This window comes from Mesocricetus auratus, unplaced genomic scaffold (genome assembly GCF_017639785.1).
Source record: "Mesocricetus auratus isolate SY011 unplaced genomic scaffold, BCM_Maur_2.0 Super-Scaffold_6730, whole genome shotgun sequence".
NCBI lineage: Eukaryota > Metazoa > Chordata > Mammalia > Rodentia > Cricetidae > Mesocricetus > Mesocricetus auratus.
In genome coordinates, this window is record NW_024429184.1 from 110,545,367 (window position 1) to 110,562,987 (window position 17,621).

A 17,621-nucleotide genomic window follows, 5' to 3' on the forward strand; every position below is an offset into this window, starting at 1 on the left:
GAGACGGGCTGTGGAGGCTGAGTGCCTTGGGCGTGTCACCTGTCTCTTTTGACTAGTCATCAAAAGGACAGCCAGTTTTCCCCTCCCTTTTTATTGCTTCTTATGCGTTTTTCTCGAAATTAGGGGTTTTTTTGTGTGTGTATGTTTTTTAAGGGATCAGAGTAATAGCAAGCCACTAGTTTGCCCAGGGAGCACTTTTTTGTTTTATATAAATTTTATTTAAGTTATGCATAATCTATTTTACATATCAATCCCAGTTCCCTCTCCCTCCCATCCTTCCATCTTCCCATGCCTACCTCAGACCCCTGATCCCATCCCCCCTCCACTCCCCAGGGAGGGTAAGGCCTTCCATGAGGGGTCATCAAGTCTATCAAGTCATTTGGGGCAGGGCCTAGACCCTTCCCCCATGTATCTAGGCTAAGAGAGTATCCCTCCATGGGGAATGTGCTCCCAAAGTCAATTCGTGCACTAGGGATACATCCTGGTCCACTGCCTGAGGTCCCATAGACTGAGCATCTGTGTGAAATGCTCATCACCTTGTGGGTGGGGAGGCTGAGGCAGGCACCCAGCCGCAGTGGCCCCGGTGATGAAGGTGGTCACCGTTCCCTGCCAGAGCTGATGCCACGCTGTGCTTCCGTTGCAGTGAGCAGTGCATAGAAGCCTATGAACTCCTGCTGGCACTGGCTGAGAGCGAGCAGAGCCTCATCCTGGGGCAGTTCCGGGCAGCTGGCGTGGGTTCCTCCCCTGGTAAGTGTCCTCTGAGTTCCCCCTGTGCTCCTTCCCGTCTCGTCTCCACTGCTGCTGGCATCGAGTCATCTCCCAGAAACATGAAATCTGCTTGTCAAGTGTGTTTTCCATTTTCACTTGTGACTGAGAGGGTAAATTGTTTACATTGAATGCAGCAAGAACTGGAGTAGAAACAGGATCACAGACAAGCTAAAACAAACAAGCACTCTTAGGAAATGGATTCTCTCGGGCTGACAGTAGGAGCAGTGAGCAGAAAGAGCATGTCGGCTTCCTCACCGTGTTGCTAAAACTCAGCCGGTGACAGTGCTGCAGGGCCTGCATTGGTGTGAGGGGACCACACAGTACAGTGTTGGAGAGGAAGGGAGCTTGCTATACCCTTAGTTTGCCCTGGACACAAGCTCACCTATGCATTTGGGAGAAATAGTGACAAGTCAATAAAACTCAGATGGTTAGTATTCAGGCATCTGTACTGGCCTGTCCTTGGGGTTCTGACAGGACACGCCCTCAGCTGCAGCCACTAACAGCACCACCTATGCATATTCACTATGTTCCCATTTAAAAGAACCCTGCCTACCTCTCATTCTCCTCCTCTTTCTCTACCTCTGTCTGTCTCTCTCTGTCTCTCTGCCTCTTTCCTCTCTCTTACTGTTCTTGTCCCTGGAAGTCAGTCTCCCCCCTCCCCTTTCTCTGTTTTATGATCCCTTTCCCTAATTAAAAAAACAATTTCCACTTGAATTCTGATGCATGGCATCCTTCTCTCTTACACTGCTTTTTTAAAGTTACAACTCAAATGACCTGGTGCTTTCCAAACCTTCAAAGGTGGGCAGTATGGGCAAGCCAGGTGTTTCTATGTCTGATCGCCAGGCTGTCAGGAAGTTGCTCTGAGCTGTAAGCATGGGAAGGGAGAGGGTAATAGTTGGATAGCTCGTTAGTAGCTGTGTGCTTCCAATAAACCTTGTCTCTCCAGGACACACTACCACAGGTTCCCCCCCAGGCCCTTCTGAGTAAAGCCCCCATCCCTGCCTCCTCTCTGTTGCCACCTTTGTAAGGACAATTGGGGTTTTCCTCCATTGCGTTTGATGCCCTCGGGGATCAGCATCAAACCTGAAGATGGGAAGAAGTGGAGCATTACTTTCCTTTCTTATACTCCGACAAGGAGCGTTCATCCTTGCTATAGGAGGCCACCCTTTCTTCCTCCACCCCACCCTTGGGTCCCATCCCCACTGCCTGGCCCAGCCCAGAAACAGAAACTCTGCCAACATTTCCATTAGAAACCTCATTTTTCAGGGTCTTTTAACTGAACCATAAAACTTTATTCCTCATATGAAACAGATCCTAAAATGATCTTGGCCTGCTGTCAAGTTTTTTTATATGTATTAAGAAAACCATCAATTAAAGGAGGAAAAAAATCAATCATGTTCTAGTTTGTATCACAAGATGTCTTAACCTGTTTCATGGGCAAAAAAAGCATCTTTATTAGGCCGGTGCCTGCACAGGGCAATTACTTCATAGGAGTTGAAATGGCTTAAACAGATCAGCATTTAAACCATTTGCAATAATCATCAAATGTTCATGTCTCCCTCATCCCAGGTAATTCTTGTATGCATCTGTACAATTGCAAATGGAGTTCTAAATTGGTCTAAGTCATAAAAACCCAGAGTCAGACATAGAAGAAAATGCTGAGAGATCAGAGAGAAGGAGGAGCAAGCCAAAGCTACCTTTACCTCATTAGCTTCCAGCGGAAAAGAGCAAGTTCCTGTTTCTTCCAGCTTATATCCTCTCTTGGCCCAGCCATCTCACTTCCTGTCTGTCTGTACAGAGCTCCAGACCTCTATGGTTAGCAACTGGTGAGCTCTGTCCTCTGATCTTCAGACAAGTGTAATTTGTATAAGCAAGATATCCCCACCTATAATGATGCCATGCCTACTTTAGAACAGAGTACAGAGAGTGGTGAACTGTGAGGTGCATGTACAATTCCCAGGGGAAAGATGGCTGAAAATCACTTTGAGGGGTGGATTTTCGGTATGGGAACCACACCGTACCTAGAGTGTTCTCCCTGTTCTCCACAGTGCTAAGCATTGCCTCGGTTTCATACCTGCTGACATGGCAGCTGATGTGTAAGCCCATCGTGCTGTATAAGCAAGAGCTAGTTTGTGACATTACTCACAGTGTCAGTTTCTGTGGTTGTCTTTGCTTAGTGCTGACTTCACAGGCACTCATTATGTTCATTTGAGAAGGGTTAGCTCAGTGGTTTTCAAACTGTACCTTGGGAAACCAAAGGAGTGTCTTCGGGGCTCAGCAGTGGGCCGGAAGGGTGAAGAAGCACAGTGTAACCCAACCTCTGCCACTTCACCCAACCACGTTTATGTTTTAATGTTCACTATCCAAAGTTTCATGAGAAAAACACAGATCTGTGTAGTATGGATGGCAAACCAGTGGTTTGTTGGCTGGCACAGTTTTTGTATTGTTTTGAAGCCTTTATTCTTTAGTCATTATACTATTGCTATGAAGAGATACCATGGTCCAGGCATTTACTTTGGGGCTTGCTTATAGTTTTAGATGTTTAGTCCATTATCATCACAGAGGGAAGATGGCACTGGGCTGAAATATACATCCTGATCCAAGAGAAATAGGGGTTCAAGGGGAGAGAAGACTTGGCCTGGCTTGGGCCAACAAGGCCAAACCTAACCCTTTTAATCCTTTCAAACAATGCCACTTCTGGTGAACAAACGTTTAAATACACTCACCTATGGGTACCATTCTTATTCAAACCACCACAAGTAGTTTTCACAGCAAAGTTGAGAAGGAAACATAGACATCCCATGCATATGCACAGCCTTCTCCATTATAAATAACAGATGTACCAGACATCATTGTCATCCAAAGTTCCTGGTCTCTATTAGTTTACTCCCTGTTGGAAATTCCTTGGGTGGGGCAAGTGGACAGCAACATGGGCCCACCACTGTACACTGTAGCATCATCCGACTAGCCCAGAGGGCAGGGCTTCCTCGGTCCTCCTACTCATCGTGCCCTCAGTGACTGAAAATCAATTACAGAAGCGTAGCCTGGGCTTTCCTGACTCATACCTGCAGCTATTAACCCATTGACTTCTCTGTGCTGTAGGAGACCAGTCAGGGGATGAGAATATCACTCAGATGCTCAAGCGGGCTCACGACTGCCGGAAGACTGCTGAGAATGCCGCCAAAGCCCTGCTTATGAAGCTGGACGGCAGCTGCGGGGGAGCCTTCGCTGTGGCCGGCTGCAGTGTTCAGCCCTGGGAGAGCCTGTCCTCCAACAGCCATACCAGGTACCACTCGGTGCTCTGCTCTAGGACTCCTCTGCCTGTGCGGGCTTCTCACTGGCCCACTCTAGGGGACAATGTGGCTTGGATAAGGCAGAGTTGCTACATGAGGCAGAGCTTTGAGGAAGGCTAGAAGGTGGCCTTGTTATGCCTGTGTGAAGGGCAGCCCCAAGAGCCACGGCTGTAGAACGTAGAACGGGGAATATGCACGGGTGGATTGTGAATGACAGACGTGGAAAATGAAGCTGCTCTCTGTCTGATGCTCTTCTCCCTGTGCCGTTCTATCCTGTGTCTCTACTATTCCCTGTTTCTGGGAATTACCTGCAGTGGCTAAGACTCACCGCTACAGACCCAGCCTACCTTGAGCTGCTTCCTGATTCCCCTCTCCTTCCCTGTGCCCCTGTCCTTCATTCAGAAGCTCTTCTGTGGCAAGAGGCTGTCCTCTCATCTCTTTCATCGAGGGAGGGTACATTTACAGCACCTCCTGAGCAGGCACTTGAGCCTGAGGTCAGAGTTCCTGTCTATAACTGGGGGTGGGGGAGTGTTAGAAGCCATGAAGAAGAAAGCAGTGGAGACTCCAGGCATTGTCTCTGGTGCGGCTGATCTTCCTGGAAGGGGGCAGGGCCCCAGAGTGAAGCCCCTCGTAGCTTTTTTTTTTTAATCATTCCTTGTCACCGAAGCTTGCTTACTGCTGTAGCGCTCTCCCTCCCCTTGCACGCCTCGTCTCAGACTGGGATGCAGTTGTCAGATACGGAAAGCCAAGGGTGACATATCTCGTTTTCACAGGTGAGAACACCTTGGCTCAGAGATGTGAGTGACTTGTGTAAGAGCACATTCCTGCTAAGAGGCAATCAGGAACTCCAGCACCACGCATGGCATGCCTCCCATCTCCAGCATTAGATCCCATGCCAATAGTGGGATCTAATAAGCCAGTCTGTTTGCATACACATGATGGGAGCTACGTAAGGGCCACTGGGATACCCAACGCCAAAGCACAAGTACTGATGTCTTTTTGGTGCCTAAAAGCAATTCGATACTCCACTCTCTCACCGGAGGAACCAAGCACTTGCCTAGATGTGTTCATATCCACAGACTGGACCCCATGTCCCAGGAGAGAGTACAGTCATAATCCCACACTTGGCCAGTTGCTTACTAACACAAGGGGCTTATTTCTTCTAAGCTTAAGCAGCAATTGTCTCATTTGGCAGAACATACATTATAATTTTTCCTTTAAAGTCATATTCTTCTGCTTAAATACAGAAGCCTGTGCCCTTTTCCATGATGTTTGCAGGTATTTATAATCTGCAATTTTTATGTTTAAGTAGATATCCAGTGTTCCCCTTGTCAGTGAGAGTCTTCTGTTGAATTAATGAATGTTAAGAGTTGGGTTAATAGGAAACGTCTTGCTTAATTGTCTATACACATCTCCCCTTCCTGCATGTAATTCAGTTGTTTCGGTCTGAGCCAGAGACAACTCTGGAATAGAAATTCTCTAGCCTTCTATTAGTGGAGAACTGATGCTGAATGTCTGTTACAGGAGATTTTTTTAAAGTATAGGTGAGCTGGATTGTTAGAATATTTTCTTGAGAAATTCAATTGTTGAGTTTATATTTCTGTAGGTTGAGAGAAATGCAGTCAGAGTGTGCTTTCAAAAGTGAGCTCACTCAAGACTGGCCATTTAGGGTCAGGAACGGCTCAGTGGGTAGAGTTCTTGCTACACAAGCATGAGGACCCGGGTTCAGGTCAGAGCTCAGGTCTCAGCACCCACAGAGATGCCGAGCAGGCACGGTGGCCAGCCTAGCCTTCCAGTGCTCAGGAGATTGGGTAAGGGCAAGGAAGACACCCACATACACGCAAGCATGCACATACCCACACATACATGGGAAGGGGCAAAGAGGGCGTTCTTGAACACATGTGAGTCTCAAGGGATCATCCATCAAACATGGGGTTTTAAACTCTAATTCCACTAAAATGTCACTTTCCCTTTTACCCCTGTCACAGCCGTTCTGAACCCGTACAGAAGATCACATGGGGGCATTCTTGTGACTCTTGATAGCCATAGAACAGGCATATTTGGATTATTTTATGCCAAACATAGTCTCAGAATAAAGCTTCTAACCATCAGGTTATAATAGTCTCAGTAATTTTATGGATAAGCCTTGGAATTCTGGCTCAAATACTGTCCTAGGAAAAAGGATCTTTCTGAGGCAGGGCTTCGTGTGGCCCCCTCCCTCCCACTGTGGCCACCTGGTAAGTTAGCACTACCCAAGGTGTCAGGGAAGGAATGATCAGGTCATGTCCCTGGAGGCATCTGACAGCTCCAGAGGACAAGCGGGTTAATGGCTTTAGGAAGGAGCAGCAGAGGGTTAGTCACCCAGCAAAAAGGATCTGCATGACAGTAACCTCTCAGCTGATGCCCTTGGTGGGACCCCAGCATGAAAGAAAAAGGAAAACATTTCACATTTTAAAATTACAGCTATAGATTCATCGGGAAGCAGGGGGTTGTCTTAATGGGTGGAGCAGCCAGACAATGCTGATTGCCTCCACAGCTTTATCAACGGGTCAGCACGGAGGCAAATGCACTGGATTATCAGTGAGTAGAGCTGTGTGTTAGCAAGCGGCCTACCCATTGTGTCAAGCACTGTGTTTTCTGCTCATTCTCTGAACGTGATCTCACCGATCCAAGCCCACAAAAGCACGGAACAGCCATAGCAAGTGTACCCTCCTGGAAATTGGAACGGAGGCCCTTTTGTTCCTGTATAAATGGGCAACAGGGGGTGTGCGATCTTTGAAAGGTGATGCAGCTTTTCTGTCAACCCTCCTTCTGCCTTGGGTATCTAGGATTCTGGCTGGCTAGCCATGCTGTCTGGGCCATGATGCCCAAATTGCAGTGCACCCGAAGGGCCTGGCCTGCACCCTCCGTACTGGGCCCAGTTAGATAAAGTTTCTCTCCTGGGGAAGAATGGAATAGACCAGTGGAACACTGCCTGACTCAAAGGGGATGCCCTGGGGCCACCATCCAGCTAGGCCAGGCCTCTGGCACCCCAGCAGCAAGCCTCAAGGGATGAGTCACATGGGACTGGCTGTGGTAGTGCCATCTTTCAGAAAAAGAGACTCCCCCCTTCCCCCCTCCCCCGTATCAGGACAGAGTGTTCAAAGTGCAGGGGATCGATGCTTGCCAGTGTTAGTGAGCGAATCACCCAGCTGAGACATGCTGATCCCATCCTAGTCACAGTCCTTCTCCAGCCATGTGACTACAGTAGCAACAGGAAATGCTTCCTGTACTTTTCCCCTTCTTCTTAAGACATAACTTTAAGAACCAGTCAAATCCGTATACCCATTTTGAAAATCATTTAAGTTGTAGCCTTACAAAATGCACACTACACAATATAAGTTCTCCGTGCTAGAATCCCCACCAGGGCACAGGGTGATGCTTTGGGGTAGAATTCCATAACATCACTGGGGCTTTACAACCTAAGGCTTGAGGTTGCAAAGGATGGAAACACATACACAGCTTAAGAGGGGTCCTGACTGAAAGGCTAGTGGGCGCTGTGTGCATGGGATAGATGCCAGCTTAAGGCAGAGGGCTATCATACTTCCGAGTGGCAGGTGATACGGTCAGGCTCAGTGTCCTGCCTTTGTGACTCTGTGCTGGCTGCCATTTTCCTCCTGTTGCAGCAGCCCTCCCTAGATGACAGAACATTAATTAGCAGGCTGCCTGCATTTTTATCCAAGGCTATCTGGTTTGTTTGTGTCGTAAGGAAAACCCACCTGGGACCGTCTGGTTTTTTTAGTGACCAGGATGGGTCATCTGGAAGTCAGAGATGGCACCTGGTACAGAGGGACAGAAGAAATGGCATTTGACATCTAGAGCTAGTTTGAACAGTTGTCAGACAACAGAGAGGATAAGCCGAGGGCAGGGGTTTGTGGGTAGGCAGGGGGCAGGGGTTTGTGGGTAGATCGAGGGCAGGGGTTTGTGGGTAGATCGAGGGCAAGGGTTTGTGGGTAGGAAATGGGCAAGGGTTTGTGGCTAGTCAGGGTACAAAAGTTTGTGGTTAGGAGAGGGCAGGGGTTTGTGGGTAGGCAGAGGGCAGGGGTTTGTGGCTATTTAGGGGGCAAGGGTTTGTGGGTAGGAGAGGGTAGGGATTTGTTTTTGCTTTTGAGCCTGTCATGCCCTTCTTCTGGACTGTGGCTGGCAGCTTGAGCAGTGAGTTTGCAGGAGAACATTCTGGCAATTAGCTGTTGCAGACTAAGCTATCTTGGAAAGAGCTCCTTCAGAGCAGAGGCTCACCCAAAGAACTCCATGGTTCTTGTCTAGCCCTCAGGAAGCCAGGGAAGAGCATGGACATGTATAGCTGAGTTTGCCCGGACTCTCTGCAGTTTCTTTTTCCCCCATCGTGCTCTCAGAGCCCCTCCAGGCTCTGGATAGGGAGGGGTCAGGCTGCCTGTAGAAAGTGATTTATTCCCCTTGACAGCTGAGCTCATCCTGCATTCCAGGCTGGAAGAGGTAATGGATGACTTAGCCCTCTCTCAGCAGCAACAGCAGCCCCCAGGAGGCCAGAGGAAGGGCCAGTGGCTTCTCCTTTGACCATCATCATAATCCAATTGCGCTGTGGAACATTAAGGGCATGAAGCAGAATTGTAATTACCTTAGCCTCATCTGCTCCCTGCTGGTATCCTAGAAGGGAGAGAGGGAGCTAGGCCGGCAGGGCATGGACTGCAGAACTTGCCTTGGAATTCCGCTTTGTCTGAGGTAGAGCGGTGAGAGCTCCTAGTTCCCAGTAGGGTAAAATCTGTGGACTGGGATACTCTGCACTTCTTTCTTCATGTATTGCGAAGCAATAGAAAGCAAAACCATCCTTTTTGGCCGGTGATCAACTCCAGGCCCCAGCAGATGAAGAAACCCAATACTCCCTGCCCACTAATGTTCTTCCAGATGGGTTTAGGTACTCTCTGAGGCCATGGAGAACCAACTTCTTATCTTCTCCTCCATTGCAGCTTTTCTGCATGGTGGCAGGTGTCTGACCTCTAGGGGACACTGAGGCTGTGGTGGGTATTTTTACTCAGCTGCCAGGAAAGTGTCCTTTGTCCTTGTTCCTCACCCACAATGCACCTGGAGTGGGCACCACCAGCTGGTCCTTCCCCCACTCTGGGAGGTCAGAGCCCACCAGTGTTCCTGCTAACTGCAGCCAGATAAATTAGGCATTCCCTCTGGGCTGTGAGGCTGGGGCATGCTGAAAGAGGTTGTGCCAGGTGTGCCAGGCTCCAGAGGCCTGCCAGAGATCCTGAGCACCCTCCTGAGCAGTTCAGTGCACTGCAGCCCCACCCCTAGGAAAATGTGAGGGCAGCCAGTCAGTGATCTGTCGAGTTTCCATTTGTTGCTGCCTGGTGGCAGGCACTGCATGTAGTCTGTCCTAGGGACAGATTGCTGTCATCTCTTACCCACTGTGGGTGTCGGGGAAAGGGAGTGCCACCCTAAAAAACGCCTGGGTGAGAATGAAGCCATGGCCTCAGAGGCTGTCTAAGGAATGGTGGGGCAATTTCTACCCACAGGATAGTAGTTCGTCCATACCATCTCTGTAGAGCTTTGAACTCTTTGAATTTTGTAATTTCTATTTGAAGTGAAAGTTAACAAGGTTGCTTTTGTTATCGGTGTCATAGTTCCAAAACTAGCAGTGTAACGATAACACGCCCAATTGTCATGTGGGCGGCTGGCACATGAATGTTGGTGATTCTGTTTCTGGTTTGGTAAATAATTTTTAATGAAAGGAATGACTTGTGCCTGAGTTAAGGTGGTGTCGTGGGGAGATCTTTCATTGCTGAGACTGAGGCCCCTCCCGGCTGGCTGGCAGAGAGAAGCCCTGTTGTTGTTCTTGCCTCATTGTATAAACCCAGGGCTGCTGGGATCCATCTCCACACCCTACCCTGTGCAGTGCCTGGTGAACAAGGCTGCCACCTAAGCTGCCCTGAGTTTTGTTACTCATTCGCCTGGGAAACACTATTAGTCTTCTGTCCCTTTGTCACTGTTGAGTGTGAAGAGGTAAGCCCTCCCTGAAGGGGTCAGAATGTGTGGCATGCCTGCCACTGAACTGTTTGCAGACGGTGAGTGGCGAGTCGAGCTGGTTCTGAAGGACTTACTCTAACATACCCTATACTGCAGGTCTGCCTGGTTGTGTGCTAGGGGCCATGGGGGTAGCATCTTCTCTGGGATTAGAATGGATGTTATTTTACATGCTTGTGAGAGCAGCTCCTGGCCAGACTTATGTGTCCAGATCTCTCTGGTCTGTCTCTATGCTGAGGAAAGACATCAGGAGGCTTCTGGCTGGGAGGTGGTGTTTCCTCCTCCTTATTCTCTCTAAAACATTACACACATGATGACCACTTGTTTTTATCTTTCCCCTGCTTGTTCTGCTCACACTTACACTAAGCTTCTGCCATCTCCCCATAAGTTGTTGGAGTGACCCCCTCCAGGGACCTCACTGCCGTTTCCCTTGCCTCCTGATGCCTTTCCTCAGCATAGAGACAGACCAGAGAGATCTGGACATGTACTTCTGTCCAGGAGCTGCTCTCACAAGCACCTAAAATAACATCCATTCTAATCCCAGAGAAGATGCTATCTTTATAAACTCTTGGTGTTGTGACACCTGGTGGCCTCCTGCAGACCCGCTGGCCAGCTCTCCTGCTGCTGTCAGCTGGTTGACTCTGTACTGGCCAAGCTTGCTGTTGGGCATTTTGTGTTTTCCACGTGGTCAGTCCTGAGCATCCTCCCTCCAGATCCACAGGGTTCCTGATCTTGCCTCCATTAGGTCTAGTGGGTTACAACATTATCATGCAGGCCTTCCCCTTTGCTATTTCACATAATAAACCTATCCCCGTATTTCCCATGATGCATGTCATGTCACCTATGCTATATAATGCCACTTGCTTATCTCTGCTGTTAGAATATGAGTTCCATAAAGGTAAGGATTTTTCCAGGACCTAGGAAGGTACCCTATGGTAAGCACCCTGATATTTCTTAAATAAATACTAGCTGTGTTTATCAAGTGCTTATGGTATATTGATTTAAGTGTCACATATTTCGCTTTGTTTTGTTGTTGTCACAACTTTACGAAGCATTCATGTTATGACCCAGTCAGGAACCATGAAATCTACAGCGTTTGGGTCACAAGTAAGTGTGGCACTTCAGCACGAGATCTCTGCAAAGGAAGGGAGCCAGCAGGAGATGCTCGTAGATGTGACCACCTACACATGTGGCTACATGTGTGCATTTAAATACAGCAGTATGTATGTCCAGACATACACACATGCAGAAAATGATTCTCAGGGATTTGAATATAGAGGCTGGGGTGTCAGGATATTCAGGTCATGCTTGAGCCCCGAAGGAAGAACTTTTGTTGAATCCTTTGTCTGGAGCTGTCTGGAGGCAGAATTTGTTCCTCTCTAGGCCTTCAGTGGACTGAATGAGGCCTATCCACACACGGTGACTACTCTCTTCTGCCAGTGTAAGTGTCTAACATATAAAATAGACCCCCCCACACACAACATCAGCTACACAGTTGTCTTGCAAGTCCCTGAGTACTGTAGGCAAACTAGATGACATAGAAAAATCCTTCCCTTTGCCTGAGAGATGTTCAGTCTGATGGCCAAGCTCATCCTGTTCACCTCCCAGTGACTCCATCTTGCTCCAAGGGACAAAGCAAGTAAAGACACACCCTCCCTCCAGGAACCTCCCGTCCTAGAAGTTGCTCTTGGACTTAAGACCACCCAACTCCCAGGGTGGCCTCTGTCTCTGTGTACAGTAGGATGAGCAGCGTAGCTCCAGCCCATACCTTATTCATCCTGGAAGCCTTGTTTTCTCTCTTATACTCTTTTTTTTTAGACAGTCTTCCTATCTTGTGTAAAATGGCTTTAAGCCTCTAGATTCTAGGGCTCTTCCTTACCTCTGTGTCCCGAATAGCTGAGACCATAAGCCTAAACTACTGCATTGGCTTTGTCTTTTTAGACTTATTTAAGACTTATTTAAGTGTATGAGCACTATGCCTGCATGCATGTATGGGCACTATGTGCATGCTTAAGCACTATGCCTGCATGCATGTACATATGTGCATGCTTGAACACTATGCCTGCATGTGTGTATTGCACTGTGTGCATGCTTGCTGCCCATATACGTTAGTTCTGATTCCCCGCAACTAAACTTACAGAATCGAATTCAGGATCTTTACAAGAGCAACCAGTGCTCCTAACTCCTGAGCCAACTCTCCAGCCTTCTCTGTCCTTTTAGTAATGTGTCTCATGCTGAGAACTGCCCTGGGATATGCTGAGATCTTGTGCCAATTTTCCTTATTGCAGTGTCAGGTGCAGAAGCACATAGTGTTGACCACTCCCAGATCCTGGAAAACATCCAGCTCTGAAAAATTTGGGAAGGGGACAGAGCTGTGGACTGAAATGGTTCTGTATAAAGTTCTTTGCACTATACAGTCACAGGACTCAACAGGGCCCTCAATGTTTCTTCACTTGAGCTTCTAATTTATAATAGCAAATGATGGTGCCAATTTTGTCTGTTTTGTTGAGAGCTGCATCCCAAACCAGTTGTAATAAGAGAGATCTGTAGATAGGAAGTCGTGAAAGCAGAGAAACCCGCGGGCCTTATTCTGCATCCGTAGGGACAGCTTGCCACAACTGTCTCTGTTTCCCTTTCATGGTGATTTGGTTTCTCAGAGGCTGTCTGCGCCACCACAGGTCCATGTTCAGCTGATTATCATATCACAATTATCGTAAGGCTCACATTATTTGCTCTTTTGATGTATTCCAGGAAACAGCTTTGTATACATGCCTTTACTTCTGAGGAATTAGCATCTCAGAATTCATTTTTAGGGTCTACATCATGATTTAAAATGATACTTTTGGTTCCGTCCATCTGTCCGTCCATCCATCCATCCATCCTTCCTCTGTGTGTGTGTGTGTGTGTTTCTTTTTTTATGAACTGCCACCTAAATTATGTTGGGGAGAGGAGACAAGGTCTAGTGGTGATGACTTGAAATGTGGGGTTTCTCTTTGTCCCTCAGCACCACCAGCTCTACAGCCAGCAGCTGCGACACAGAGTTCACTAAAGAAGATGAGCAGAGGCTGAAGGATTACATCCAGCAGCTCAAGAACGACAGAGCTGCCGTCAAGCTGACCATGCTGGAGCTGGAGAGCATCCACATCGATCCGCTCAGCTATGACGTCAAGCCAAGGGGCGACAGCCAGAGGCTGGACCTGGAGAATGCTGTGCTGATGCAGGAGCTGATGGCCATGAAGGTGTGCTTCCTTTGCGGGGCCCACCTAGGGGCGCCTACCTCCTCACAGGGCCCCGAGAGCATGACAACAGAGTTCAGTTAGTAATTAGCGTTGTGCAGACGATAGCCAGTCTCTTAGGAGAAGGGTGGCTTTCATTTGTGCAGAAGTCCTATGGGCTGGACTTTATTGGAAATACAGTTGGACTCTAGAGGATGCTATGGAGTACCCCAGTTCAATACCTGCCTGTCGAGGGTTAAGCTAGACCTGCAGCCTCTGTCTGTCCATGGTTATCCCACAGCTCAATAGTGTTAGAAGTCCTCATTGAGTCACCAATGCTGGTGGAAGCTGACAGGAGGAGGCCATGGCAAAGCCAGCTTAGCAATTGTCAAAAAGTTCTGGTTTCCTGTCACTCTAGACATTAGGAGCCCTGTCTGTTTAGAACTGGTGCCCTCCAATGAGAGATGGCAGAACAGTTCTGGCCAGCATCCTGCCAAGATCTTGGGCTCTTCACCCATGGGCTGAGCTACCTGCCAGCATTTCTAGACAAAGGGAAGCCATTGCCCTTCACTGGCAATTAGTTACACGGCCATCCCTGTATCTCAACCAAACCCCAGCAAGGGGGAGGTTGATTGGAGCAGCTGGGGCAGGTCCTCAGCTCTGGACTGGGCTGCCAGGCCCTGGTCATCACCTCTCTGTGATGCTGGTGTTTGAATCTGGGAAGAGGTAGGGCAGCAGGTGGAGATGTGGGAATCCAGGCATCCCTCCTTGGTACTAGCCCTTGTCTCCATACTTGGCTCTTCTCCATCCAGCCACTCAGCTCACAGTGCTCACATTCCTCTGGCTGAGTTCTCAGGACGGCCCGTGAGCTTGGCCCTGAGTATATAATCATGGTGACTTTGCCCCAGCCAGGAGCTTCTTTCACGGACTCTTGTGCCATGTGGTGTAAGCCATTAGGTTGTTCTTCTATTTTGTGATCCAAACTTCATGTTTTCTTTTACTCAAAGACTTAGCATTTCCTTTTTATAGTTCAGCCAATATGTGGTGTGACAGCTTACTGTTAATCTGGCCAAGGAGAGGGGTGTGTGTGTGTGTGTGTGTGTGTGTGTGTGTGTGTGTGTGTGTGTGTGTGTGTTAATGCTCTAATATTGCCTTTGCCATGTGAAATAAGCTGCATTCATCTTGGATATTTTCTGAAGGTGTAGAGGTGGTGAAAAGCTGGGGAGAACCCGTTAACATGGACCCCAGGACCCAGAGCAGCGATTGTCCTTATTCTGGCTTAGTGCTGAGTGCTTCTGGAATACTGACAACCAGCCCTGTCTCCTGTTTTGTAGTGTGTTCCCCAGTGTGTGCTGACCCACACATTCCCTAGCCAGCGTTGGAATTCACCATTTTGGCCCAGCATATAAATGCTCTCGAGTAAATGCCACTCCTCCTGTGATGATCTGCTTGGTTCCTTTTATCATCCACTCTTCTTTCTGAGCACCTTGTCTTTGGTTGGGATCCTATTCCTTTACCCCGTGAGTTGTTGGAAATACTTGCTTTCTGGTTTTCCCCATTCTTTTCCTTCTGCTCCCATAAATGCTGAGTCAATTCCACTGCTTACGCTAACCAAGCCAGCAGTGGTGGCAGCTGTGCCACACACCTGTAATCCCAGCACTGAGGAGGGAGAGACAGGAGGAGCTCTGTAAATGCGAGGCCAGCCTGGTCTACAGAGCAAGTTCCAGGACCACCATGGCTGCCACACAGAGAAACCCTGTCTTGAAAAAACAAACACACAAAAAAAGCAGATGCTAACCCTGCGTCCCTCAGAGTGGCTTTTCCATCTTGTTTTCCTTGGAGAACATGTTTCCTGCTCTCTATGGGGTCTCTCAGTGTAGGGCTCTGGCTGTCCTGATCCTTTGTGACCTGTGGATTGTTGAGGTCAGATATTCATTTTTAATAAGTTTTTGGTATGGGGATTCTTGTGCCATCCACACATGAGCTTGAATTTTGATTTTTCCAAAGAGCTTATTTCTCTTCTCATATGCTGAGACATGATGAGCTCCCTTGTTACACGGTTTTCTAGTCTTTTATTCAGGGAGAACTTGCAGTCTTTGCTCACATAGGTGCTATCAACATGGCCGTCTGCCTCACAGGGGTCAAGGCCACTCACAGATATCAGGGAATTCAGAGCAGTCTGCAGCCTTGAGCTGCCTTGTGAGTCTCAACTGCAGACTTACACCTGGGTCTCTGGGGCTTGTGCATTTCCCCTTCCTTTGTGCAAGCTTGTGTGCGTTCTAAGAGGGACCCTCTTACGAGCTCAGGGTACACAGCTGCCGAAGCCTTCAGGAGCCTCCTCCTGATAGTAAAGGTGACAAGGCTTCCCATAAGAAAATGCCTTCCATTCTGACTGCGTCTGATCGTCACAGCAATGCGGGTTTGGCTGAGCACGTGATTAGTGTGTCTGCCCCCAAGGAGGACAAGCCTTGGTGGGTATCCTCCAACTCTCCCTTACTTTGAGAAAACTAAATGACTTGCTTTCTGTGCACTCTGCAAACAGTGCTGTGTGCTCAAGGATGACTTATGGCTGCCACTGTTTTCTGCCTCCTGGTCCAGGCCTGCACTGTCCTATTTTGGGTTCATGTCTTACTTCACGGAAAAGCATCAGTTAAGCCTTTTAATGAGCTTTTCAGAAGTCATCTGTCTCTGTTTGGCCCAACGTGCACATGGCCCTTAGGTTCAATGCCCAGCCGTGAGAAAACAAAAGGACCTTATCTGATGGGTCACTTCCAGTAGAGGACAGCTCCTGCTAATTTCCTTTGGCCCCTCTGAAGCAGATGTTGTTATAATTAGCATTCCTTGACCTTCCTATCTCAGTTGCAGAGTGACAATAGTGACATGAAATGTGGTGACATTGGAGGGAAATGGGAATTTGACGGAGCCTAGTCCAACCTCTTTGCATGGCTGTTTCCTTTAACACCCTAGGCGGATGCACCTTAGCCTTTGCATGCCTGAGAACTGGTTCTCACCGAGGCAGGTGTGCCCCTGTGAGGTCCTGTAGCGTCTTAGAAGTCTGCCTCTGCCATTTCTACCCATGTAGACATTCTAGACCACAGGATGACAAAGCACTTGGCTTATCTGCCTATCAACCCTTCAGATAGACAGTCAGTCTGACAGTCAGTCTGTCCCCAGCGTGGCGGTAATATCTGGACTGTGTACCCGTGGCCAGGTCTTCCTCCGCACCAGTTCGCCATGGCAACCCTTCGGGCACACAGTGGGAGCTTCTCATTGGCTTTGTTGTGTGCCTTGTTCCGCAGGAGGAGATGGCTGAGCTGAAGGCACAGCTCTACCTGCTGGAGAAAGAGAAGAAGGCCCTGGAGCTGAAGCTGAGCACCCGGGAAGCGCAGGAGCAGGCCTACCTGGTGCACATCGAGCACCTCAAGTCCGAGGTGGAGGAGCAGAAGGAGCAGAGGATGCGGTCCCTGAGCTCCACCAGCAGCAGTGGCAAGGAGAAGCCTGGCAAGGTGCGGCCCCGATGGTGCCTCGGTGCAGGTGTTACTTTCTGCCTTGGCCTTGGGCCATCTCTCCCGCTGTTACCTCAGTTTCCTTGTTTACACAGGCACAAGAGATTCTGAGATATTTGTAAAGAAGCCAGACCCCATTATATGGAAGTTCGGGCATGTTCTCATATCAGTCTTATGAGAGGATCGGCCTGTGCAGTGTTGTCACCCAGCTTCTAGCTCTTCCCCACGACAGCCATCCCTGAGCTGAGATGCTCGCACTTCTGTATTGCTATCTGTGCTTATCTCCCTTACAACTCTGAGCAAGGAATGCTGGTCTGCATTTTTATGAGGAAAATAAGGTACCACAGAAATGAGAGATCTTGCTACTAAAAACAGCAGCATAGGGCTTAAACCACAGCTGGCTAACAGGCCACTTCCTGCCTTTGCCACCAACCCTGCTCTCGGTGCCTTAATAAGCAGGAAGGATAGATGGAGGGAAAGCCTTGGATTACAAAATATATAATGAAGAGAGACCAGTCTTATAGTAATAACATTCACAAACTCCTCGTCAGTCCCCCTCCCATGCCCCAGGGGCCTTAGCTAGAATCCAAGCTCATTCTGTCATTTGTATTTCCCTTCCACATCTGCACTGGAAAGAAAGAAAACAAAATGCTTCAGACCCTAATGAATTCTACCCCTCCCTGACTCAGGGAACTGCACGTCCAGCGCATCATATTTAATATTCCTAATACCAAGCGTCTCCTGACACCATTGTGCTCAGCTCCAGGGCTGACTGACTGATCGTGTAAACC

General features: G+C 48.6%; 1 protein-coding gene across 6 annotated transcripts in view; it reads left to right on the plus strand.

The window, feature by feature from the left end:
• The window catches only part of Mcc (MCC regulator of WNT signaling pathway), a 389,841-nt gene that overhangs the window by 352,421 nt on the left and 19,799 nt on the right, over positions 1–17,621 (plus strand). For all 6 annotated transcript variants that reach the window (XM_040741852.1, XM_040741851.1, XM_005069154.4 and 3 more), the window contains 4 exons: positions 644–747; positions 3,871–4,054; positions 13,114–13,348; positions 16,624–16,830. In XM_040741852.1, coding sequence (XP_040597786.1) covers positions 644–747; positions 3,871–4,054; positions 13,114–13,348; positions 16,624–16,830 — 730 coding nt within the window. The remainder of the gene's footprint in view (positions 1–643; positions 748–3,870; positions 4,055–13,113; positions 13,349–16,623; positions 16,831–17,621) is intronic.